The sequence below is a fragment of the Myodes glareolus genome, chromosome 24 (assembly GCF_982192425.1).
Source record: "Myodes glareolus chromosome 24, mMyoGla1.1, whole genome shotgun sequence".
NCBI classification, from domain to species: domain Eukaryota; kingdom Metazoa; phylum Chordata; class Mammalia; order Rodentia; family Cricetidae; genus Myodes; species Myodes glareolus.
In genome coordinates this window covers 30,099,702-30,126,731 of record NC_142049.1, presented here as the reverse complement: position 1 = coordinate 30,126,731, position 27,030 = coordinate 30,099,702, and the positions used below count along the sequence as shown (strand labels likewise).

Below are 27,030 nucleotides of genomic sequence, written 5' to 3'. Positions count from 1 at the left end.
AGATAGCATTCAGACCTAGCATACCAAATTCAGGGCTTGATCCCTAGCACCCTCTAAACAAGGATGGTGGCACACTGACCTGGAATTCAGCCACTCCAGATGCATAAGCAAGAAGATACAGAGTTGAAGATAATATTCAGGTTCAGCTAGCTCGGGGCTCTACTAGACTATGGCTCAAAGATGCACTGAGGCCCAGGTGGCTACTTGGCTGTTATAACCCTAACACACTGGTGGCTAAGAAATAAAATTGGTATTTACAAACATTTGTCAAGCAGGTACTCTAGCTGCAGTTTTTGTTTTTTTTTTTTTAAAAAAAAACAAAATGTCTACAAGACTGAGCAAGTCTTAAAAATCCAATCAGCGAGCCTAGCCTACTTGGCAACCTCTAAGATTGAGAGATCCTGTCTCAAAAAACAAAGTGGGCGCACCTCATACACAATCCGTATGTTTTATAAATCGACCCTTTAAAAGTACTGAGGAACTCAGGGGGAGAGGTACTGTCCATCTCGCTGCCCACGGGGACTCAATGCTGGTGTTGATCATCTACCGTTAATCCACCCACCGACTCTTCCACCTCCTTTAAGCCCAGCACTCCGGAGGCAGAGGCAGGTGAGGCTCCGAGTTCGAGGCCAGCCATTGCCACTCAGCGAATTCACGCGTCGCTCCCGGCCCGCACGCCCCAAGCGTTCCGAGGTGAACTGCGGCTGTATTCGCTCCGGCTCCGCCCGCAGCCCAGAGCGTACAAAGCTGCAGTGTGGACACCACGGCTGCGCTGGCCACGGAGCTGGGAGCTCGGCCTGGGGAGGGAAGGGCGGGCGTGGCGACTCTAGGGGCGCCGGGGGAGCCGGTCAACTCGGTCCACGTGCGGAGCCGGGCCGCGGGCGACGGGGGGCGTGGCCGCGGGTTCCGGGCAGCCGGGGCTGGAGTCCGGCCCGCACCGTTCCAGCTGGTGCTCACCCACGCCCCTTCAGCCCGGCCGCAGACTGCGGGGCGGACGCACTTTTTTTTTTTTTTTTTTTTTTTTTGGTTAAACTTTGGCCACGTGAACTGCCCCCCATTCACTTTTGCGCCAATCACGAGGCGCGGACGGATCCCGAGAGGGGCCACGGCACGCCGCCGGCGGGCCGCTTCATAACGCGCGGTGCGTGACGTTGAGGGGCTCCTTTGCAATGGCGCGCTAAGTCGGAGGATGTGCAGCTGCAGTGGCGGCGCAGGGCACCGAGAGGGCGGGCGCAGAGCGAGCCGAGCCGAGCCAGCCGGGGGACGCGAGCCGGAGGAGCCGCTGTCGCCTCGCGCCGGAGTCGCCGGCCGCGCGCGCGGGGCATGGTCCCCTCTTAAAGGCGCAGGCCGCGGCGGTGCGGGCGGGCGCGCGGAACAAAGCGCCGGCGCGGGGCCTGCGGGCGGCTCGGGAGCCGCGATGGGCGCGGCGGGCCCGCGGCGGCCTCGGCGCTGCCGGGGCCGGGCCTGGTGGCGCTAGGGCGGGCTGGCCTCCGCGGGCGGGGGCGGCGGACGGAAGACGCGTGGAGCCTGCGGCGGGGATAGCGGCCCGGCGGGCGGAGGGACGCGGGCATGGCCGCGCGCGGCCGGCGCGCCTGGCTCAGCATGCTGCTCGGGCTCGTGCTGGGCTTCGTGCTGGCTTCGCGGCTCGTCCTGCCCCGTGCCTCGGAGCTGAAACGTGTGGGCCCGCGGCGGCGTCCCAGTCCCGAGGGATGCCGGCCAGGGCAGTCGGCGCCGCAGCCGGGCGGTGCGCGAGGCGATGCGCGCGGGGCGCAGCTCTGGCCGCATAGCTCGGTCGCAGAGGGCGTCCCGCGTGACAGGAACTTTCTCTTCGTGGGAGTCATGACCGCCCAGAAATACCTGCAGACCCGCGCCGTGGCCGCCTACAGGTGAGCCCCTTTTTCGTGGACACCGTCTCCTGCATCCAGCATCCCAACGGGCGGGGTGGGGGGCGGGCGGCCTGAAGGTTCCCGGGAGGCTTCCCGGGAGGAGGAGGGCGCGAGAGCGACGCTCAAGGGCAAGACTTTGGGATTAGACGGACTAGGCTGACTTCTCGGGGGGTGCCTCTCACCCGGATCCTCCTGCAAGAAGCATAAGCTTTCTATGTCCAGGGCTTCTTTGTTAAAAGGAACGAGTCTCTTCTATAAGATGGTGGGGAAATTCAAAGCGTTCTACTTGCGATAGTGGAGGCAGAGGTTATAATTTGAGTCTCCAAGATAGGCACTTTGTCCTTGCAAAGGGAGAGCCCGCCTAAATTAACCTGGCTAGGACACGTCCATGCCACACTTTAGGATTTTTCAGTCACTCCTTTTTTTAGTGAGAGTGCCTACTTTCGTTTGTTAAGTAGAGAGAAAGAATCTTGAGGAAAAACGCTTACATGATAGATTCAGTCAATGCAAGAGACTACGTTCTGATGTTCCCTGGCTCAGTTACAGAGGTGTATGCTTGTAGTAAGGAACCGGGCCCTAGGAAACTAAATGAGTCTTAGAAGTGGCTGTGATCGTGTTCAGGATTAACAAAGGGATTAGCCAAAGTAGCCTTCAGAAAGGAGATGGTTTGGGAATGGAGGACGGTTAGAAATACATTTGCTTTGGAACGAATCTGAAATAGAAGAGAATTGTAGACGCAAGCGAAGGGATTTGGTGGAAGTGTGTGTGTGTGTGTGTGTGTGTGTGTGTGTGTGTGTGTGTGTACAGAAACATTTACTGTACGGGTGAAGTCTGGAGTTCCTCCGGGCACAGAATCAGAGACAGTGGTTTCAGAGCACAGATGTTCTGGGGCCGAGCATTTTGAGCAAGGCTGCACTAGTCACTGTGTGTTTTCAATTTATAACCAGTACTTTGGTAAGTTTGGCTTTTAAGTCCAGTTTCTGGGCTGTTTTCAGGCAGCAGATAGTGAAAGGGAACGAGCATAGCCGGATCTCTCCGTTCATTAAGCCAAGTGGGGGATTGAGGGAAAGGTGAAAAGGGTTGGAGAGTGACCAGAGACTGCCCTTGAATGGCTTGCCCACCCTTCCTGCTGCTGAAGTCAAGAGGCTGCGTTCTGCCAAGAAAGGTTCTGGGTGCCAGGGAAGCTTAGAGTGCAGGTGGCTGCATGTGGACTAACAAAATCGTTCGAGAACCAGCAGGTCCAAGTTCTCTCCCAGATGTTCTATGACTTATTATCTCCAGAAATCGAGGGCAGATGTGGTGGCACAGGCATTTAATTTCAGCACTTTGGAGGCAGAGCAGGTGGATCTCTGTGAGTTCCAGGCCAGATGTGACTAACAGTGAGACCCTGCCTCAAAAAAAAAAAAAAAAAGAAAGAAAGAAAAGAAAAAGAAAGGACACCCCCACCCCAGATGGCTTAGTAGGTAAAGGTGTTACTAAACCTCACAACCTGAGTTTGGTCCCTAGAACGATCCCACATGGTACAAGGAGAGAGCTGACTCTCCTAAACTGTTGTCTTGTCTTCCACAACTGTGCCATCAGGTACGTTTGCCCTCCCACACAACATGTACACTATAGATAAATACATGCCCTTTCAGTAATAAAATTAAATTGAGGAAGAGCCCACTAAATTGTTTGGTTTATGGTTTTGAAAATCTGTAAACCTGCATTTCGTGACCGGTTACATGAATTCGAAACTCTGGAGACAATTACTGGAGAAGTTTGTTCACATAGATTATATGACTCCCTCTCCCCAATCCATTTCATGCTTAGGAAGTCAAGATATACACATCATTAGGGTCATCATTCCTGCAGTGCCTAGGAGATGTGTAGTGTACACTAGTTCTGCTATTTTGTGATTGGCCAAGATCTCCCAAAGCTTATCACGAAGTGCAGTGTATGTGGTCCCTTTGACCTTTTTTTTTTTTTTTTGGCAGTGGGGAAGTAGAAATGCTTTCTGAGCCAGGCAGTGGTGGTGCATGCCTTTAATACGAGCACTGGGGAGGCAGAGGCAGACGGATCTCGCTCAGTTTGAGGCCAGCCGGATCTCCAAAGCGAGGTCCGGGACAGCCAGCACTGTTACACAGAGAAAACCGAAAGAGAGAAAAAAAATGCTCTCTGTTTGGTTTCTTCCTCTAACAAAGAAGGAGTCGTTTCCAGGAAGGAAACAGTATACCCACCAGTCATTTCTTCCCTGTGGTGACTTACTCTGTGTTCTGAAGAAAGCAGAGCACAGGAAGGGCTTCTTGCTGGTCAGGGTCCTTGCTTGTCAACCCTGTAGTTAGATTGGCTAGCCTTAGGGAGCTTTCAGGGAAGGCCTGGATTGAGAGGGAGGTTATTGGGCTGTAAGTTATTATTACAATTGTACTGTTCTTTGCAGCCTGGGCCATGAAGTCCACACTGAGCTCTTAAAATGTAACATCCATGTACAGTACGGTGTGAAAATAGCTTGATTCTTGAACCTTGAGCACAAGGTGGCACCTGAGTTTGGAAGTGGGTGTGCTCAGTGTTACCTTTCTCCTAAAAGAGTAAATTTTGTTTGTTTTTCTGTGTAGTCCAGACTAACTGAACCCGAACCTTCCAGCCTTAGCCTCCTAGTGCTAGGAATTTGGGGCATGTGCCACCACACCTGGCTTATTCTTCATCATATGAAAAACTCCCAGCAGTCAAGAGGCGGAGACAGGCAGATTAGAAGTTCAAGGCCCACCTGGCTACGTGAGACTTTGTCTTTAAAAGCCAAACAAAAGCTCCTTCAGATTGTTGTCCCCATTGTCCCCCCCGCTTCGATTTAACAAAACTGTTGGTTGACTTATAGATGAAGGAGATGCCAACTTCCAGTCAGTGGGCATTGTGATATAAGAGTGAAAATGCCACAGTTTGTTCTTTGGGACTAGTAACTAGCAACTTTTTCCTTCTGAGGACTGAGATCCAGGAGGGAGCTAAGAAGCCCTTGAAAAATCCAGGAAGATATGCTTGCCGGACTGTAGTTACTGCAGTGTATTGCTTTGACGGTAGATCTCTTACTTTGTAGACCTGTTGTGCACTTAGAGTGAGGCCCCACGGAGACGGCTGGGCAATGATAGCTAACACCAGACACAGCAGTTTTGAAAGTAGGCAAACTGAAACTCAGAGTGTAGCAGATAGAGACCAGCTGGAGCCAACTTTCCTTGATCCCATGTAGCTGCCTAGCTGTTAGGCTCACAGGAGTGATCCTGACTCATTAAAACATTTAGGTGCACTTAGGTACGGTTCAGCCCTTTGTAAAGCAGATGACCTGCATGGCCCTTGTGGATCCAAACCTGACTTGGAGGGCACAGCAAGACAGATCTTTGTTCTGCTAGTTCTATTAAAAGGGCTCTACAAAGGGTTTGGGCTAGTGATGAACACAGTGGAGAAAATAGAACAGGGATCGGGCGGGCTGGTGTCCTGTCTGTAGTAGGTGGCTTTAGAGAAAGGGGCATTTATACCACTTGGGTCAGATAGTGAAAGACTGGTTGTGTGACTATTACTGATAAACATATTGGCAAAGGGAAGGCAAGGCTAGATGCTGAGGCAGAAGCCAGAAGGCCATAAAAGAAGGAACTGGGTCTGACTGTTCAGACTCATGGAATTGTATTACAAGAGAGTGGAAAACCCACTTGAAGCTTTGAGCAGAAAGGGAGATGGGTAGCTGAAATTCTACAAATAAATGCAGAAAATAATCCACGTAGGCTACTCTGCAAAGCTATTTGTCTATTGTGTGATTTACTTTAAACTGTGATCCACATGTAGTTTGTTGTGCTATCAACAGGTTGACTGATTGGCTGTCTGGAGTTACTAACTGTAGTTCATATTTTCTTCAGTTTTTGTATTTTTTCTTAGTTTTTTTTTTTTTTTACATATAGAAGCTAAACGGTCCAATAATTCAACCTGTCTTTCCCTTCTTTTATTGTCATTATTTTTAATGTACATGGGTATTTTGTCTGCATGCATATCTGCTTGCCATGTGTGTGCCTGGTTCCCAAGGGAGGCAGAAGAGATCCTCAGACCCCCTGAGACTGGAGTTATAGATGGTTGTGAGCTACCGTGTGTGTGCTGGGAATCGAATTCGGGTCCTCTGAAAGCACCTAGTGCTCTTACCTACTGAGCCATCTCTCCAGCCCCATTTCTGTCATTGATTTGTTTTGTTTTGAGACTCATTTTGTAGTTCAGACTGGCCTTGAATTATTAGTGTTTCTCCTGCCTTTCAACCTTCTGGGTGCTGATACTGCAAGCAGAAGTAAGTCCCTATTCCCTGCTCCTGATTGTAGATTTCCCTCCTTAAGTTCAGAAAGTCACCTTCAGCTCCTTTGAGTTTTCAAATGAGAGAGGGTCTCCCTATCTTGTCCAGGCTGGCCTTAAGGTTGCCTTAATTTCCAGGTAGCTAAGATTGTCACCAGGCCAACCCCCTGAGGGTTTTCATAAAGGAAACCTTTTGAAGGAAAAGATATCCCCAGCCACAAGGGGTGGCTCAAAACTGCTGCCGCTCCAGCCTCCAAGGCTGTAATCCAGTTTAAAGTCTTTAAAATCTTGCTAAGTAGCTAAGGACAACTTTCAAGTTCTCCTGACTCAGCCTCTTGAGTCCTGAGATCACAGGCATATTTGCTGGTATACCCTGCTCCCCCCTCCCATCTGTTTTTTTCTTTTTCTTTTTCTATTTTTCAAGACAGGTTTCTATGTGCAACCTTAGCTATCCTAGAACTTGCTCTGTAGACCAGGCTGGCCTTGTACTCTCAGAGATCCTCCTGCCTCTGTTTCCTAAGTGCTGGGATTAACCCCATCTGTTCTTAATGCTCAGAGTACTGAGCTTCAGCTGTATGGAATAGCCTAGCCAATAAAGTGCTTGAAAGGCACAAGGACCTGAGGTCTAGCCTGGGACCCAGGTACAAAACAAAGCAGGGCAGAGGACTGAATAGGATTTCTGGGGTTTACTGGACAGCCAACTTAAGTCTAACTGGTAAGTTCCAGGCCAGTGAGAAACTCTGTTTCAGAAGCAGACAGCATTCTTGAAGTTTCCCAGTTGCATGCAACATGCGTGCGTGCACACACACACACACACTGAAAAAACACTGAGCTAACCTAACATATCACAGTTATTTGGATCTTACTGACCCTGGGGTGGGAAACAGTTGTTTCTTGGTTTCTTTTTTACCTTCCTCCTAAGATGTTGTTGGTTGTCTAAGAGTGATTGGCATTAGTGTGCAGACAAGTGTGGGAAGAGGGAAGACACACTAGCTTTAGATACAGGACTCTTACTCCAGATAACGTTGTCAGTTCATGACCCTTCCTAATGCTTGGGATCTAGGCAGACTGTTCCTCTTACCAGCCTTAAAGGGATTCTCCCCAATATATCTCAATAATTTCCTTATTTCTTGAGCTCAGTAAACTGTGTCTAGCTTGAAACTGCTCAGTTGGTCTCCTCCCCACAGTTCTGTTTGGCAAATATTAATATGGAAAGTGTTTAATGTACAGTGCAAATAATCAGCTTCTAAGTGGACTTTGGAGCACAACTAATTTCAAGGTATGAATTCACTGCAGGGAAACTGTTAAGAGATGTGGTCACGCAGTGAGTGTAGTTCTAGCCATCGTAGTCCGAGGGTTTGTGTTGTCAACAAAATACGCTAAGGTTTGCTGTGGTTGTCAGCAGAAACTGCTGTATGTTCTTGTTCCACCGGCAGTCTGGGGTTGGTTTTTTTTTTTTTTTTTTTTTTTTTTTTTTTTTGCTGTCATTAACTAAGTTGTTAGTTATTGAAAGATTTCTAATAGTAGGCTTCAGTTCCCACAGAGCCCAGTCAAGATGAAGAAATGAAGACTGTTGATTGGCAAGGGCTCACAAGGTACTGGTAGGAAAGTGTGCACAAGGGCTCACACTTTGTGCCAAGGGAAGGGTCAAGGTGCTTCTCACCCATACTCCAGCCCTTTCTTTTCTTTTGAGCCTTGAAGAATGAATGAGTAGGAGTTTTGAGGCAGCGACAGTAGCAGGTTTCCTAAGTCGTGAAGAAGCAGGGAATGGTGATGGTGGGTGATGAGAAAGAATAGTTCCTTGGAGCTGGGCTGTGAGCGCTGGGCAGGAAAGTAATGGCAGGGATACCAGGGCCAGGCTGAAAGAAGGCACCTGTGTGCTGTCTAATGCTGTGGTTAAGGATAGGCAGGAGAGAGAGAGAGAGAGAGAGAGAGAGAAGCCAGAGGCATCTCGAAGAGTCCGGAGCAGAATGAGAAAGACGTAGACTGAGCATGGCCAGCAAGACTGGACCTGAGCAGGGTTTTCTGTGAGAGAGGGGAGAATAGCAGGGGATAGAGAATAGAGAAAAGCGGGGTGGGGGGGCAGTGATCCTTTATAGGAAGAATGAGTAGCTGGGGGAGGGAAGCCTGTGAGCTGGAGGGAATTCAGGATGGGGAAGGTGGTAAGAAGGGCTCAGATGCCAGCCTGGACTTTGAAATGTGAGAGCCACCATGTGGTTGCTGGGAATTGAACTCAGGACCTTTGGAAGAGCAGGCAATGCTCTTAACCACTGAGCCATCTCTCCAGCCCCTGGACTTTGAAATGTGTAACCGGGACTTGTGATACTGAAGGAGACAGCGTGAGCTTTGACATGCGATGGTCATCACAGGGAGCCACTTGTCCTTCTGCCAGAATAAGGGGAATTGTTCCTTTTAGTAGAGGGAAACTCCTGTGGAATGCTGACCTTTGTCTAGATACCAGAAATCTATAGCAGATTGAGTCCACTTCTGAGTAGAGTACCTTTTAAAGTTTCGGGAATTGGAGTCCTTTGGACCTGACACGAGCCAGCATCAGGAACTTGAGTCTTGTAGAGCTGACAGTGGTATTTCAGCATGAGAGTAGCTTGACAGGATCTGTGTTTGGGAGTTCAGCTTGCTATTTGGAAGCTTTATTGAGTTTGTTTCTGATGGTGATATCCACAGGTAAGTGTTCAGGATCTGGTACAGTAAACAAGTCCGCACTAGAGAGTTTGAATCAAGTTTTTTGCCTTAGAGTTAAGCCCAGTCAGAACCTGAAGGAGTTTTATGTTGCCAACAAAGGCAAGCGGAAGTGGTAGGAGTGTGTGCACGGCTGGCCTCCTTCTCTGAGAGAACTGTCTCTTTGGTTTTTTTCAGTGCTCCTGTCCCCACTGTGAGAGAACTGGTGATGACCAGGAAATGGGTGTGACTGAGGAGATAGACTGGCCCCGAGGCCACACAGTGGCCCCTGTTTGTTTGCTTGGCTCATATTCATTAGCTGTCTGTCCTTACCTGCTGCGAGTTTCCTGTGGATAATGATACTTCAGGACCCTCCATCTCCTAAGAGTCAGTCTGGTCAAGGGCAGATGGTGGCAGTTGAGGAGCAGGCTGATTGCAGGTAGCACCTCACAGCACCAGGACACTGATTTACAAGGTGCTTTTATCATTCCTAACCTCTCTGATCATACTTTTCTAAGATTTGGAAACCTAACATTTTGTTCATATATACTCCCCAGCCCCAGCAAAAACACTTATTTGGGGCTAATGAGAAGCGTAGCTCAGGGAATCCATGAGATTTGCTTTTACAGCAGCAGCACAGTTGTTCAGAGGGCTGTGGACTCGGCTGGAGTCCTCAGGAGACTACATTTATACTGTCATTTATACTCTGTGTTTAATTCTTAGTTTCAAAAAAGGGGTGTTGTGTGCTGTGTCTCTTGGTGAGTGCCCTCGTTGTTGGTTGTGAACCTGGGCTCAGGACTGACTCCTCTTAGTGCCTAGTAGTTGGAAATGCCTCTGGGTTGTCATCCAGAACATTGTTGAGGGAGGAAGTTGTAATCCACCCTGGCAGCAGCTCAACTGAGAAGAAGCCCTTCCCCCCTTTTAGGACAAGATTTCAGTATATAATAGTCAAACTGGTTATCTTCCTGCCTCAACCTCCCAAGTGCTTGGGTTGTAAGGAATACTCTTATACTTGCTTTCCCACTAAGTCTAAGTCTAAGGATCAGCAGGAAAGACTATAATTTAGCCTTTAAAGGTAATTTCCCACTGTTCTCTCTTAACATTTTTCACTTATTCCCATAACACTTTGAAATTGCTCATGTCTTAAGGACAGTGAGTCAGTTGACTTAAAAAGAGGAAGCCATGTGCTTACAGAGATTCTAAGGACATTCAGAGTAAAGTTCCTGGTACTGAAGGAGAAGCAGCTCTCGTCAGTTATTGAGTGTCCTCTGCGCTGGGAGGCAGCTGAGTCTTCACAGGCCCCTGTGCTGCTGGGACGACAGTAGACCACAGCATCGTCCTTCTGTACACTCTCTTAAGGACAAACTAAGACTGTTGCCCCTCCGGCTGAGATTCGCACGGAGATGCTTTCCTCTCCTTCCTGGAGTGGTCCTGGAGGAAGATTTTCTCCTAGCACTGAATGTCTGACATATTTTATACTTAGCCCTGAGCAGTAGGACAGTTCTGTGACTTCTCGTTTTTGCCTCCTAGGCAGCTTGTAGCTGAAAGTGACCACGGTTATCACACATGGGTGGCACTGTGGTCTCAGGTCTGAACACAGGAGTTTGCTCGGTTTGAGGGGCACCTCCTGGGAGTGCTCTAGCTGTCACAGTTTAGAGCCTCCGTCAATCACCAGATTTTACCCTTGGTAACGCTTTGCTCTGCGTTACCTCTCCTTCCCTCTCTTTAATGCTGTTCTCTTGCCCATTTTCCCCTCGTGCATGCATTTTAGTTACTTGATCCTCAATCCTTTCTGTAGCGGAAAAGATTTATACATTTAATTCCTAGTGTCTGTCAATTCTACAGGACCTTCATCTTCCTCCTTAGACCCAGCCACTTTAACAAGACTGAGAAGCAGTATCTGAGGTGATTCTATCCTTTCAAACTCAGCACTCTGTAACCAGCAGGCAGCATGTATAAGAGTGGGTTTGTGGATTAGAAAGTCTCCTCACGTTTTAAGTTTAGAAACTGTAAAAGGAGAAACTCAGTCTTATGCTACTTTTCTTTGATTTGCCTGTTGGATAGGTTATTACAAAATAAACTGCTCTGTTTTTGTTTTTCTTTTTTTTTTCTTGTTAGCACAAAGTTTCCCCTGGGGAATTTTTTCTTGGTTCTAAATATACATACGTTTTGTAGAAGGTATAGAAAATAAAAAGAGAATGCTTTCTTTTCAAAATGTCATTTTTTTAACAATTTAAACATTTTTTGAGATTATAGCTATATCATTTCCCCCTTCCTCCCTCCAAACCTCCCCACGTACCCCCCATCTCTTTCATAGCCTTTTTTTCTTTAAATTGTTGTTAGCGTGTGTGTTTGTGTGTATGTATGTGTTTCTAAATACATAACTACAACCTGCTCAGTCTGTGTAATGTTACGTGTGTGTGTGTGTGTGTGTGTGTGTGTGTGTGTGTGTGTTTAAGGCTGACCTTTTAGTATTGGATAACTAGTTAGTTTACACTTCCTGAGGAAGACAATTACTCCTGCTCTCAACATTTCTCAGTTGCCTGTAGTTTTCGGCAGCCTTGTTGGTAAGACGGTTTTATTTTATGTGTGAGAGTGTTTTGCCTAAATGTATGTCTGTGTATCACATGTGTGTCTAGTGCCAAGGAAGCCAGAAGAGGGGCCAGTGTTCTTTACTGCTGAGCATCTTTCTAGCCCCAAATTAAATATTTTCTAGTTCACCATTTAGAAACAACCACAGTGAATACTTTGGGACCGAGTTGTACATTATTTTTGTGTGTTTAGTAAGCGAGGATATATAAGTATACTCTTCCCTACCTTCTTGATTTTGTGTGTGTGTGTGTGTGTGTGTGTGAGGGGATAGAATCCAGGCCCTTACACTTGTAAGCATACACTCTATCACTTGCTGCATTCTTAGCCTATGTGGCCTGCTTTGTAAACTTAGGCATATGTTATAGATGTTTACCCAGGACAACGTCTATATTGTAGATGTAGTTTTTCTTACAATGATGTTGACTAGAAGTGGAGACGGATACAAAGCCCTAACTCAGCACAGGCATTCCTTGGCCAAGCTGCCAGCTGTCCAGCTGCATTTCTTAGTTGAGGTTTAATTTGGTACAGGGGATAGCATTTAGAAACTTGGGGAAATAGAAGGTTTCCTTGGCACTCTCTCATTCAGCTGTCTTATCTGGGCTGTAAAAAGAGTTGGGTTTCAGTCCGTTGAAAATTGAGCTTTCTGGCAAGGACCTTTGCAGATGTTCTGTCATTTCCATTGAGAGTTCCAGGCAACAAATGTGTTGATGGCCAAGTACACATTTGCTTATGAGAATCTCAGAACTTGACCTATTTTGATCACAGGAGGGCAGGCTTGCTTGTTCAGTAGCATTGCTTTCAATGTGGAATTATGAATGTGTTTCCCTCCCCCTCCCTCCGGATCGTGAATCAAGTTATGTTCCAGAATACTCTCACTTTGTGGAACCCTAATTGAAAAGATCATAATTTCTTAAGATTGGAGGGTTTGCAAAGAATTCGTGAGAAGATTTTCCTCAAACCACCCTTCAATTAGAATAGAAAAGACAACATGAGACTTGCCCTGCCTTACCTAAAAAGGACTGGATAATAATTGGGTGGGGTGACTGAAAACGCAGAGGAGCTTTTAAGGAGAGGTTGAGGTTGGATTGTCTGTTTTTAAAATTAATTGCTTTCTCTTCTTGGACAAATTACACCATTTCAAGTCACAGTAGGGACATTAATTGCATCCGTGATGGCTGTGTTACCAGTACATTCTGCATGTATTCTGCCTGGGGCACTGTTCCCCAGTGCCCCAGGCAGAAATGAGTTTTGGTCTTTAGTCTAATATCAAATAACCTAGTGTCTTAACTAAAAACACTTAAAATTTACTTTCTTATTAGAATTCTACCCTAAAACAGTGTCTGAAATTGGGAGTTAAACACAATTCTTACACAGTCCGTGACCTGAGGGTGTCTGTTTTTAGCCAGGTGTGTGAGATGCACTTCCCTTCCTGCCGTCACCGCAGTGCAGCCTTAAATCTCACCCATCCATGTTCAGCGCACACTTTCCTGTCTCTCTTCTCTCCCTGTCTTATTTTATTCTCAAGCCTCTGCCTTCTCTAGGAAGCCGCACTGAGGCAGTGCTGAGAGTGCAGTCAGGACTCCTCCCAGCAGTGCTGAGAGTGCAGCCCAGAGCCCAGGCACGGCAGAGTGCCTGTCTCTTTAGCAGGCTGCTTCATTGAAGACAGGAGTCACCTTAGCTGCCGCATCTCCCCATAATACCCTCTTGCTCCAGTATTTCCCTGACTTCTGGGATTGGTTGTTTCAGTATTACTTTGAACCTGGTGTGTTTTAGTAGTCACATTAGTGCAGAGGCACACAGCGTGCTGATAGCGATGGGCAGACGTTACGTGGCTTTCGTTCGTTGTCCTTTTACATTCCGTTGTAAGAGGCCGCACGTTATTTAGCTTTGAGTTACATTTCATGAGCACCACAGTTATAGTGTGTCAACACATGGAGCCTGACTTTTCCCTCTGAATAATTGTCTTCTTGTTTGTGCTTTGAGTAAATTGATTTTCTTCTGTGCGAATTGTAGGAAGTATGGCTGGGCTGATGGACAGTTGTGTGAAGCTCATCTGGAAGTGATTTTTGTGCTTTGGCAAACACTACACACAGCATCTGTCAGCCACTTGCCATATAGGAGGGGGCGGTTTTCGTTCCATGTCCTCACTAATCTCTGTTATGTGCCAAGCATTGCAGTTATTTACACTTTCAGAGTTACTGTGACCCAAAGAAAACAAGGAAGCCCAAGCATTAGTGTGTAAGGGGAACAGAATCAGGGCTTCTTGGCTTAAAAGGATCTGTACACTGGCTTCCTGTGGTTAGAGGAGAGCTGAGAGGTGGTTTCCCCTGCTCACGTGATCACATCACAAGAGTTCCTGTAGATTGTCATACATTCTGTATGTTGTAGGCATGTGCGAAAGGACTTATCCCTTTATAGGTAGGGGTGGCTTCTCCTTACATTAACTGCTCATCTATCCTGTATTTACTTTACCATTTTGCCTTTTAAAATGGGATCTTACCATGCTATCCAGGCTGATCTCAAACTTATTGTCTGAAGTGGTCCTGGTTACCTCTGCCTGCTGAGTAGGGACTATAGCCATGTGCACCATGAATAACTATATGGGTTTTTTTTTTACAGATTTATTTTTATTTTATGTGTATAGATGAGTCTCTACATGTATGTATATTTGTGTCATATGTGCTGGTGCTCTTGGAGGCTAGAAGAGGATCTCTTGGAATTGGAGTTATAAGCAGTTGTAAGCTGCTGTATATGGGTGCTGGGACCCCAACCTGGCCCTCTAAAAGAGAGCACACATTAACCACACCACTGAATGGTGCTGATAGTCGTGCAGCACTGAGTACTGAATACTATGAACTGTGTGCACTTCGAGGTGGCTAGGATGGTAACTCTGTGCTGTGTTTGGCTACAGTCACGATGTGCTGAAAGGCAAGCATGTGATACTTCAAGTCTCCCAACTGTAGAGAAGTGTGAAAGTCCTGTCTGCCATGCCTCTAGCTCTTCTAATTCTAATTTCCCCACTTCTATACTGCTTCCCCAGAGACGATGATGATTATTTTGAGGCAGAGTTGCCCTAAGCAGCCCAGACTGACCTCCTGCCTGCTATCCTCCTGTCTCAATCTCTTGATCACTGGGAGTACTCCTCTACCTGGCCTAGAATATTTTTTAATGATACTTTTCTCCTAGTAATCTCCATTAAAAATTATGTAGGTTTAGTTGGTTCAAGTCATCTTTTCACAGTTATACTGGTTAAGTAAATTAAAATTTATGAAGAGCAATATCACTTGGAAGCTGGGGGGAGGGAACAGAAACAGCAAGACGGGGAATTTAGCTTCTGGCCTTGCACATCCTGAGCAAGCACTCTACCACTAGCCTGTATCTATAGTTCATGATTTTATTTCCTTCTCCCTGCCTCACATTTGACAGGATCTCACTATGTAGCCCTTACTGGCCTGGAAATTAACTATATTGATCAGGCTGACCTTGAACTTGCAGAGATTCACCTGTCTGCCTACAGAGTGCCAAGATTAAAGGTGTACACCACCATGAGGGGACCTTGATTTTTTTTAACAATAAATTTACTACAAATTGAGCATCTTCAGTGTGGAAGTCAAATGCTATAAAATATGAGACTTTGAGTGCAGTGTTCAATTCTACCAGTGGCAGGTTTCAGGACATTTGGATATTTGGATTGGAAATCTATACATATATTTTGAAATGAATAGTCTAGATAAAGACTATTCAGCCTGTGTTTTATTTGTTATCTGTCATACTTTTTTTTGGAAATAGGCCATATAAATGAGTGGTTACAGCTGAATTACTCAAGTTCTCAGCCTTATACAAACAAGGGAAGGGACATTATGATTACCTTAAATTAATTCTTCATAATTGGATTCTTTATTTCCATTTCATTGATCCTTCCTCTGTCTGGCCTGAAGCAGCTCCTTTTAAAACTCAGACCTACACCTCTGACTTCTTTCAAGTCGAATCCACACCTGGAGATTTCATAGTGCACATTCCTGTTCTTCTGCAGTGTTCACTTTGCTTCCAGGGCTTTCATACCATAGAGGACCACTTACTGGTAGACCCCACCTTTAGCTCTGATGAGTTTCCCTCCATCTTCCCACATAGCAAACTGTTGTGCTCTGCACCCTGGGTCAGCCTTAGCACCCTGACTTTTACCTGCCTTAAGAAGCATTCTCTGTTCTGGCTCTCCTTTGTATGCTCCTTTCTTTCAAAAACATGTTTATGTTACACACGTGTGGCCATGCTGACAATGACTGGTGCCCGCTCCCTGACTCACAGCTGTGTGTCAGCTCACCAGGACATCTGTCTTGGTTGGCACTTGAGGAGCTTTGCAGCAGGATTTGTTGGCTGGGAAATTTGACTTTGTTTTCACATTTATTTTTTTACATTTTGTTTACTTTGAGGGTGTATATGGGCGTGTGCATGCCATGGCATACATGTAGAGGTCAGGACAACTTGTAGGAATCAGTTCTCTCTTTCAACCATGTGGGCTGTGGGGAGCAAATTCAGGTTGGTGATGAGACTTGGCAGCTTGTGCTTTTACTGCTTAGTCGTCCTTATAGAGCTGAGGCGTTTGCTAGTAGAAGGTGATGAAATCCAGAAGTTGACCTGACAGCCTAGATTTTGCCTTGACAATTTGGTTTTCAGCTGTAACAAGAACTTAGTGATCCTTTAAAACTTCACCCTTCCTTTAGTTGTGGTTCTTCTGAAAATGAACCTGGGCTTTGTAATACTCAATGGGGGCTTCCACTCAGTGGGGCAAATTACAACCACATATTAGAAGCAGTCACACAGGGATTCAGAATAAGCAGATAAATTCATTTCTGAAAATAACGGTTCTCTAATCGCTATTTATTTTAATTCCAGAACATGGTCCAAGACAATTCCTGGGAAAGTTGAGTTCTTCTCTAGTGAGGGCTCAGATACAACTATACCTATTCCGATAGTGCCCCTGCGGGGTGTGGATGACTCCTATCCGCCCCAGAAGAAGTCTTTCATGATGCTCAAGTACATGCATGACCACTACTTGGACAAATACGAATGGTTTATGAGAGCAGATGATGACGTTTACATCAAAGGAGATCGTCTGGAGAGTTTTCTGAGGAGTCTGAATAGCAGCGAGCCCCTCTTTCTCGGGCAGACGGGACTGGGCACCACAGAAGAGATGGGGAAGCTGGCCCTTGAGCCTGGAGAGAACTTCTGCATGGGAGGGCCTGGTGTGATTCTGAGCCGGGAGGTGCTTCGGAGAATGGCACCACACATCGGCAAGTGTCTCCGGGAAATGTACACCACCCATGAGGATGTAGAGGTGGGAAGATGTGTTCGGAGGTTTGCAGGCGTACAGTGTGTTTGGTCATATGAGGTAAGAGCAGAATTCTTTCTTTCTTTTTTCCTTTCCCTTCCCTTCCCTTTCTTTTCTCTTTTCTCCTCTCTCTCTCTCTCTCTCTCTCTCTCTCTCTCTCTCTCTCTCTCTGTCTCTCTCTCTCTCTTTCTTTATTATTGTTTGTTGTTGTTGTTTGTTTGTTTTTCGAGACTGGGTTTCTCTTTGTAGCTTTGGTTCCTGTCCTGGAACTAGCTCTTGTAAACCAGGCTGGCCTCAAACTCACAGAGATCTGCTTACTTCTGCCTCCCGAGTGCTGGGATTAAAGTCATGCGCCACCACTGCTCAGCCAAGCAGAATTCTTTACATGGGAAAAACGGTCAATTTTGCCTTTTGAGTTCTGAGTCAATCATAGGAAATTAGCAATACTAGCCTCTTTAGGGTTAAAGTTGGTATAAATTATTAGTATATGTTTTGGCCTTCATTTTTAATTGTTTTGAATTCTTATTGCCCTGATTTCCCCTGGCTCTAAAGAGCATGCCTTCTGTACTTCCTGATGTTTTTTAAAATAAATAACAGTACTCATGGTTTGAAGAAACCTAGGATTTAATGTGGTCATAGTGATGTTGTCCATGATACCCAGAGTCTTCTGATTTCTGTTGATTCCACAAGACCTTCTCTAAGAGCATAGGATGCTTCCTTGTTTCTTGTTTCCCAAAGGCTTGCACTTTCATCTGGTCAAGATGACCTACAGAGATCAGAAACTTGCATGTTTTGAACTTATAAATGGTTAGAGATGAGAAATTGGCCAGGACCTTTGGCTTTGCATACGGGAGCTCGGATTGCAGCACAGCAATGTGGCATGTGCTTAGTGTTCCCTGAGGACACTGCCAGTAGCAAAAAGAAATAAGTGACTGTTACAGACCTTGACCTTTTGTGTGTATGCTTATGGTACGGTCTTTCCTTTCATGTTAGGTGGCATGCAGTTCTCAGTTATTTTAACACATGAAATCTTTATGGGAGTCTTCTTGCAGATATTTTCTCTTTAATAAGGGGACGTGAGTTAATTTTTGGACTTTTCTGTTTTATACCTGTAGTTTCAAGATCTTATAACGGTGGTGTGATAGTTTGAATATAATTGGTCCCCATAAGTTCATAGGGAATAATGACACTGTTGAGAGGTGTGGCTTTTTGAGTAGCTTTGACTTTGTGGGAGGAAGTGTGTCATCATGGAGGTAGTCTTTGAGGTCTCATATGCTCAAGCCATGGCCAGTGTCTCAGACCACTTCCTGTTTCCTGTGAGTCAAGATGTAAGAACTCTCAGCTCCTTCTCTAGCTGCTTTGTTTCTCATCATGATGCTAATGAACTAAACCTCTGAAGTGTAAGAAGCCACCACAACTAATTGTTTTTCTTTATGAGAATTACCATGGTTATTATGTCTCTTTACAGCAGTAGAAACTATGACATGCAGCATGACATGAATTTGTTGTGTTCGGTTTGGTCAACTATTGGTAGTTATGAAGAGCAGAAGGAGCTGCTAGACCTTTTGCCCAGAACAAGAACATGTCCTCCTATGTGAGCTCTTAACTTTTTCTGAAGCACTTGAGGGAAGAGCCATGCTTTTGCCCATGCTTGCCTCTGCCAACCCACAACTTGCTTTTAAATGTTCTCCGATCATTTTGTTACTTCTGCTTAGAATTTTAGGGAAGCAGACATTTTTAAATATACAGGAATGGTCTTCGTGCAATTTTTAATTATAAATTAGCAAAAAATAGTATTTTAAATACTAAATATAATCTGAGGGAGCCCTTTAATCTCTATGTGCCTTAGCCTCTATCTGCCTGCCTCCATTGCCTGGTGGTTGTTCACCAGGCCTGGGAGATTTCTTTTGTCGTGAAATTTTGCACTGAGGAAAGCTGTCTATTGTTCTGTTTCTGTGAAGAGACACCATGACCAAGGCAGCTTGTAACAGAAATCACTTAACTGCTTATAGTTTTAGAAGTTGAGTCCATGAACAAGACGGTGGAACAAGCAGGCTTCCCTGTGGAGCAGTAGCTGGTCCATAAGCAGCAGGCAGATGGAGAGGAAAACTGGGCTCATAGCTGACCTCCAATAGCTCCTCCAACAAGGCCATACTTCTCAATCCTTCTCAAACAGTTCCACTGGCAACCAAGCATTCAAACATAGGAGCTTGTGGGAGCCATTCTCATCTAAACCATCACAAGAGCCATTTAAGTATTTCATGTTGTATTTTTATTTATTTATTTATTATATATACAATATTCTGTCTGTGTGTACACCTGCAGGCCAGAAGAGGGCACCAGACCCCATTACAGATGGTTGTGAGCCACCATGTGGTTGCTGGGAATTGAACTTAGGACCTTTGGAAGAGCATGCAATGCTCTTAACCTCTGAGCCATTTCTCTAACCCCCTTCATATTGTATTAAGTAGATTACAACTGGCAGTGTTTCTGCATATTCTCCATCCTTAATTAATTAGTTATAACATAACTTACTTCATGCTTTGTATGTTTTGGAATGCTTTGTCTTGTTGACGTTTTAGAGGACAAGCTTGTTTTTTGTTGTTTTGAGACAGGGTCTCCTTGGTAGCCCAGAGTGATTGATGGTGAGCCTGCCCTATAGCTAAGACGCCCTGAACTGCTGCCTTCTGCTCCCATAGTGTGAGGATTACAGGTCTAAGCCACCACGCCCAACTCTTGTGTGTGTGGGTTGAGGACAGGGTCTCACTTTAGAGTGCAGGCTGGCCTAGAACTCCCTGACTTCAGGCTTTGCCCACTACTTCCATGCAGCCCAGATCTGTTTTTGAGAATTAAAAAATAATTGTATCTTGATATGGTCATTAATATCTGGTAATACTGGATAAAGTCAGTGTCTTGAGTTAGAGCAAAAACTTTGATTTAAAGTCAGTGGCAAATTGTCGGTGTAAAGTGGGGTCTAGAGCTCCAGGACTTGAAAGACACGAATGTTGTGAATGGCATGTGTAGGAGTACCTGTGACCATAGATGCCATGGACACTTGGACTTTCCACCTTTTAAATAGCCTTAGTGGCTCAGAGGCTATGATAGGTAAGCCCATCTCCTTGGTGTTTTCCTCCTGGTCTAGGGAGCTGGGTCTTCTAGACTACATGCTTTATTCTCAGCACAGTGTCTTCTAGACTGTGTGCTTTGTTCTCAGCACAGTGTCTTCTAGACTGTGTGCTTTGTTCTCAGCACAGTGTCTTCTAGACTGTGTGCTTTGTTCTCAGCACAGTGTCTTCTAGACTGTGCTTTGTTCTCAGCACAGTGTCTTCTAGACTGTGCTTTGTTCTCAGCACAGTGTCTTCTAGACTGCGTGCTTTGTTCTCAGCACAGTGTCTTCTAGACTGTGTGCTTTGTTTTCAGCACAGTGTCTTCTAGACTGCGTGCTTTGTTCTCAGCAGTGTCTTCTAGACTGCATGCTTTGTTCTCAGCACAATGTGTTCTAGACTGCGTGCTTTGTTCTCAGTGCAGTGTCTTCTAGACTGTGCTTTGTTCTCAGCACAGTGTGTTCTAGACTGTGTGCTTTGTCTTTTTGCTTTCACTGAATTGTAGAATTTTTTAAACTGGCCAGTTGTGTGCCTAAATCAAATTTAACATAACATTTCTTTGATGACTTGTTCTTTTTAATGTTTTATTATTATTATTAATGTATGTGGATGTTTGCCTTCATGTGTGTCTATGCTCCATACATACACATCATTCACGGAGGCTAGAAGAGAGAGTTGGACCCCTCAGAACCGAAGCTGCCATGTGATTGCTGGCAGCTGAACCTGGGTCCTCTGGAAGAGCAAACAACCAATACTCTTAATTATTAAGCCATCTCTCCAGCCCGTCTTTTTAGTATTTTAAGGAATTGTTCCTTCTTTTATCCTGTGTTTTTCTGTGTTTAAAATTTTACCCTTTTACCTATATTTCTTCATTCTCATTTTAAGACATATATTATTTGGAGCGTTTACAGTTTGATTAGCCTGCCTGATACCTGCACGTTTCCCCCATCACTAAGATATTCCATGTTGAGTACTCAGGCAAGATTCCTTAAACTTCCTGTAAGATAATTACGCTAAGCTTTGGGTCGTGGAAGGTACTTACTTTGCTCTATTGTAAGCCTAGCCAGAGGAGTAATTTTTTAAAAGAAAATTTGCCTTGAAGTAGAAGTAATTCCTCCAGTAATAGCTGTGTAATTAAAATGACTCATGAGGAACAGTTGTCAAAGCCAAAACTCAGATTTATTTCTAAGCTTATTTTTTTTGTTATTGCTGGTATTTATTAATTGCCTTTTAAGCACTTGATTTTTAAATGATTTTAGTTTCACAGAGAAGTTAAAGCAAATTAAGGACAGATCTAGGGGCTTAAATGCTGGTTAAATCTGACGCCCTTTACATGGGATGGCCACTTCCCTCAAGTTACTGAGATGTACTGTTGAAGAGTTGGCAAAAGTTATTTGTTTTAGTTAAACATATATATAGACTATTATTGTCTTAAAAGAGGAAACAAGAAGAAAGTTGACTATAGGAACATTCGTTTTAACTTTTTGGTTAACATGTACCATTAGAGAAAATAGGAACTGTAAATATCCAGTCAAACTAAACAAGTAACTTACAGGCACCCAGACCTTTTTGTTATTTTAATGGGAGCTTAAGCGGGAAGCAAAGGTGTAAGAAGGTACATAAACTTAACAGCTTCTGTGTGTCATCTCTGTAAGGATGCCCTGGGGTGGGATTCAGGGAGGGACCCAGTGGTACAGATGCGGGGAGGGAGCTGTCCTTAGTGAACTGTGAACTCTGTGTCAGCACCAACTGTGAAAGTCAGTAAAACCTTTAAGGTTGTTAGAACCATCGGCTCACAACCATCTGTAATGGGGTCTCCTCTTCTGGCGTGCAGGCATGCACACAGACAGAATATTGTATACATAATAGATAGATAGATAGATGGATGGATGGGTGGGTGGGTGGGTGGGTGGGTGGGTGGGTGGGTAGGTAGATAGATAGATAAAAATAAAAAGAGTTGTCTGTGCAAGCATAAGAACCCTGAGTTTCAATCCCTAGCATAAAATAAAAGAAACACTAAAATAATATAGATCGAGAGCAATTAAAGTAGACACCACATGTGGACTTCTGGCCTCCATATGTGCACCTATACCAAGCATGCTTATGTACACATGAGCACATACAAAAAATATTGACCAAAATTACTGTTTGTTTATATAATTCTATTTATTATTGAAAATGGAACACACACAAAATGTTGGCCAAATTTTCTGGGTTGTTGTTGTTTTGTTTTGTTTTTGTTTTTCTCGACACAGGATTTCTCTCTAACAGTCCTAGCTGTCCTGGAACTCGCTCTGTAGACCAGACTGGCCTCAAACTCATAGAGATCTGCCTGCCTCTGCCTCCCTAGTGCTGAGATTAAAGGTGTGTGTCACTACCATCCAGTTTAGGTGTATATTTTAAATAATTACCATTTTCCTGGCAAATGGATGCTTTTAGCATGGTAAAGTACCATCTTTGCCTTTGTTACAGTCTTTCTTCTCTGTTCTGCCTTACTGAGCATCCCTTGTGTGTGATGTGTCTTTACCATGCTGTTCTTTTGAGAATCTCTGGCTCTCCACAGTGTGTGGTGTCTGTGTTCATCCTTGGAGTTTGTTGAGATTCTTGGTTGAGTGGTCTGTTTCTTCTCGCTTTTGGGAATTTCTCAGCCATGTTTTTGTAATTGTTCCTTCTTTCCTTCCCCAGCTGCCTTCCGTGTCTTCTCCTTCTATAGCTCCCATGTGCTGTCCTTAGGGCGTAGGCTCTGTTAGTTTTTGTTCATTCTGTTTTCTTTTCCTCACACAGGGTAGTCTGACCTGTCTTCAGGTTCACTGATGGCTCTTCTGCCTGCTCAAATCTGTTAGTTTTCGTTTCAGGTATTGTACTTTTCAACTCCAGAATTTGTTTGGCTCTTTAAAAAAGCAGTAATTTCTTATCTCTAATAGCATCTCCTTACATTTGTGTGTGGACTGTTCATTCTTACTTATTTGCATGTTGGTGGAAATTAGACATTTATTCTTAAGTGTGGTAATGGTGGAAATCAGTTTGTCCCTCACTCAAAATGCTGGTGCTGTTTGGTGACTTTTCAAAGCTAATCTTGCAACAGTTGCTGTGTTCGATGAACCACACCTGGTTTGTTCAGGCCTCAACTAGAGCTGCTCAGGGCTCTGGAACCAGTAAGCCTTGTACTCTGCTGGGGAGATTGCCTACACATAAGTCCGTGCATGCCCCCAAACCTATCAGATAATTGAAAAGTACAGAGCCTCATGGCCAGCCAGAAACAAGAACTTTCCTATGGATGTGCACAATCCCTGCGTGGTTCTGCTCTTCTGGATTTCCACTCTATTCTTGGAATAGAATAGAATTTGAAGACTTCTTCAAAGTCTCTTTTAGAACCCTATTATTATTAAAGGGCACATGCCAAGGCATGTGAGTGCGGGCCAGCCACAGGATAATTTTATGGATCCATCTTTGTGTAGGATATGGGAATCCATCTCAGATTATCAGGCTTGCATTGTCAGGTACTAAGTATTATTACCCATGGAACCGTCTTGCCTGCTCCCCCCCCCCTTTTCTTTTTTAAGACAGGGTCTTTTATTATACAGCTCTATCCATCTTAAGTCACCATGTAGGCCAGGCTATGCTCGAACTCACTGTTTTCTGAGTGCTGAGTACTGTATTTAAAGGCATGTGCCACCATGCCTTGTTTGTTTGTTTGTTTGCTTACTTGCTTGTTTTTTAAGGTTATTTTATTTATTTATGTGTGTGAATGTTAATTGCATGGGTCCTGTGATCTGAACTTAGGTCCTTATGATTGAGCAGCAACAGTCTTAATTGCTAACCCGTCTTTCCAGCCCCTTGACTGCCCCCTCTTTCTTATCTATTTATCATCTCCTCCTCCTCCTCCTCCTCCTCCTCCTCCTCCTCTTCTTCTTCTCCCCCGCCCTCTCTCATAGTTATTGTTTTGTTTTTTCAAGACAGGGTTTCCCTCTGTAGTCCTGGCTGTCTTGGAACTTGCTCCGTAGACCAGTCTGACCTTGAACTCAGATCTGCCTGCCTCTGCCTCCCAATGTGCTGGCATTAAAGGCATATGCTGCCATGCCAAGCAACTGCCCCCGTTTTATAAAAGCTTTCTCATTAGTTTATCTGTTGCCTACTAGCTGTGCATTGGGCAGTGTGATAGTCATGTGGAGCAAATACTGTCTCTTCATCCTTACGTTAAGCCAAAGATGCTATTTGCAATCAGAAAGCTCAGTCTAGTTAAATAAAAACAGCTTTGTAAAATGGGATCTTTCAGGAAACCTACCAGACAGGGCAAATAATGACAGTTCTGTGGGAATGGTGTTTTTAATTATGTGTGTACATGTATGTCTGTGTGTGGGTATGTACATCAAAGTACAGGTACCCATAAAAGCCAGCAGAGGGTATTGGATACTCCAAGAGCAGAGGCTATAGGCAGTTGTGAGCCACTGTGGGTATGGGTATGAGAATTGAAATTGTTGCTCTACAAGAGCAACAATTGCTCTTAGCCACTGAGGCACCTTTCTAGCTCTAGAGTGGGTTTGAAGAAAATCCATGACGCTCTCTGACCCCTCTGGGGACTTGCAGACTGCTCATTTTCACTCTGGTCATAGTCAAGGCTAGAGTAGATCTGGAAAATGAATCAGATACAGAGGAAGTTCCAAGACCACAGAGCTCACTGTTGGCACAGGTTTGCTGCTTCTCATGTGTGAATGTTCCCTGGATTACTCAGGTATTTAGGTAAAATTCAGAGTCCTGAAAAGGCTCCTTCTGCGCGTTCTCATTTGTGCTCTATATACTTTTACGGAGGACAGAAGTTTTTGATCATTTACTTTTATTGGATGCTAGGTTCACAGCTTAAAGTGTCTTTTCACTTAGCTACATTATTCTGAATATCTCTGTATTTGAAGAACTCTAACAGTTGTGACCTAAATATTTAGAAGACTTCTGGGCAGTGAGTTACAACATGTTCATGTAAAGAATAAAATTCAGACCTCTTCTGTTCAGGGGACATTGGTGCACAGAACATAGACCCTTGTAGTGGTTTGAATGAGAATGGCCTCCATCATCTCTTAGATTTGAGTACTGGTCCCCAGTTGGTGGAACTGTTTGGAAAGGATTGGGAAATGTAGCCTTGTTGGAGGAGGTGTGTCACTGGGAGAGGGCGCTGAGATTTCAAAGGACTCTCTTGCAATTCTCTCTCTGCCTCCAGCAGAGACGTAAGTGCTGTGTTGTTCTGCCATGCCTTTGTCCTGCTGTCATGGATTCCGACCCTCTGAAACCATAGCCCCATGTTAGTTGCTCTTTTAGAAGTTGCCTTGGTGATGGTGTTTTTTCACAGCAATAGAAAAGTAACTAAGACTTAACCTACTCTCTTAGACTCTGGAAGGAATAGGCTCAAGCATAAGAAGCAGACAGCAGAGTGTGTATCTTAAGACAGCAAAATGACTAGCATGAGAAGTGGTGGAGAGCGCGGCCAGGATAGCACAGAAACTGGAACATGGCAAAGACTGGGAGGGTTTTGGTCACAAATAACCCTGGGCTTGAATCACAGTGCTTCTTATTTAGCTGTGTGGTCTTGTGAAACAAGTTACCTAACTTCCCCAAACCTGAGTTCCTTCAGACTGGGATAAGTGTAGGAATTGCCCCCGAAGGAGGATGGATTCAGGGATCATGATGGTGTGTGACTGACTCGAGCAGGATAAGAGTTGGTTGCGAGGTGAGGGCTGGTCCTGGTGTCCTTGGGTACTGGACCACAACCAATCAGAACTCATTCTCGAGAGCTTTAGCAATACAGAGTTTGATGTGTATAAACAGGTTTTTGACTGTGGTTTGTAAAAACAGCATTGAATTGGAATCCCTCTTGAACTGTACTTAGAACTGTTAATTGCTTTGACTCTGTAATTTGCTCTCAAGGTAAATCTTCAATAGTATCTCTGAAATGGTGGATAGGTGGATTATGCTTGTGAAAAAGGCAGACTGGCACATGTCTTCATGATTCTTGAGTCTGGTAGATGTGTGTTACAGGTGTTCTAGGCTTTATTTCTTAGTCACTTTTATTATTGGAAGGTTATCATTTTGCCTATTCAACTGTTCTGTGCAGTTGACCAAGAAGGTTCTTTAGCACACTAACAGGAGGGAGGAAAGATACTTTCTTTTAAACCTTAATTTGAAATCACGGGTGTTATCACTCTAATTCTTCTAGCAGAAGTATAACCTACCTTTTAACATATACGTTTTCTAAGTCATTTTAAGGTCATAGGAATAAAGGAGTTCTTGAATTCTAAGGATTTCTTATCAACATGGAAATGAACTATTCATATATGGAAAAGTGCTTCAGAGTGTCTACTTGACAAATGAGCAGTAACCAGTACAGAACACTACAGTGGACACAGGGAAGCAAGGAGAGCTGTGCCGCAGTTGAGAGGAGTCCGATGAACTAGGGGTGCACTGTAAAGGGCTTTGGCAGTCTGGGTCTGTTTTCTCTAAAGGTAATTGGATTTCTGGGATGTTCCAGTTTTAGTATGTGTGTTGTTAAAGCAAGTACATTTGTAGATTGCTTCAAACAAAGTGACTGTGAACTTTCCCCACTTTTAGGTGCCAGGTGGCAACAGCAAGTTTAAGTTTCTAGTTCTGATATTTAATCATCTGATTAGTAAATTAATCTGTTATATTTAGCATAGCAAGTGAAGGGACAGAGGCAAGGATGAATGTGACAGTACAACATTGGTGGTAAAAGCATTGTTGTCTGGATTAGGGAAATTGGGTAAAATTGCTTAAGGTTTAGAAGTGTGTTGTAAATTGATGTGTCTCAATCTTGTGCAACAGAGGGACTTTGTTTAATGAGGGTGTTATATATGTGTGTGGGATTGTCTTTAGATCTCATACCAGGTTGGAATTTATCAAAGGTGCACTTTACAGGAGATTTGCTTCGATCACTTGGGAGGAACAGTCTCCAATCCCAAACCTAGACCTGGCATCTTGATGGATGGGATTTCCCTGTACTGTAGTACTTCTCTGATGATTCTTACACCCCCTAGACGATCAGGAGTTGTCATTCATTTATACTCAGATTTTTTTTTTTTTAGTAGCCAATGGTGTTTTGGAACTGTGTAGAACTTAATATTTTATTGTCATTCCAATT

The 27,030-nt window shown here is 44.7% G+C and overlaps 1 protein-coding gene across 1 annotated transcript in view; it reads left to right on the top strand.

Annotated features, from left to right (window-relative positions):
- Positions 1-1,153: 1,153 nt before the first annotated feature.
- Chsy1 (chondroitin sulfate synthase 1) overlaps positions 1,154-27,030 on the top strand; it is a 54,920-nt gene continuing 29,043 nt past the window's right edge. The window contains exons 1-2 of the mRNA XM_048434968.3: positions 1,154-1,886; positions 16,347-16,842. Of these exons, the coding sequence (XP_048290925.3) occupies positions 1,570-1,886; positions 16,347-16,842 (813 nt within the window). The 5' untranslated portion in view covers positions 1,154-1,569. The remainder of the gene's footprint in view (positions 1,887-16,346; positions 16,843-27,030) is intronic.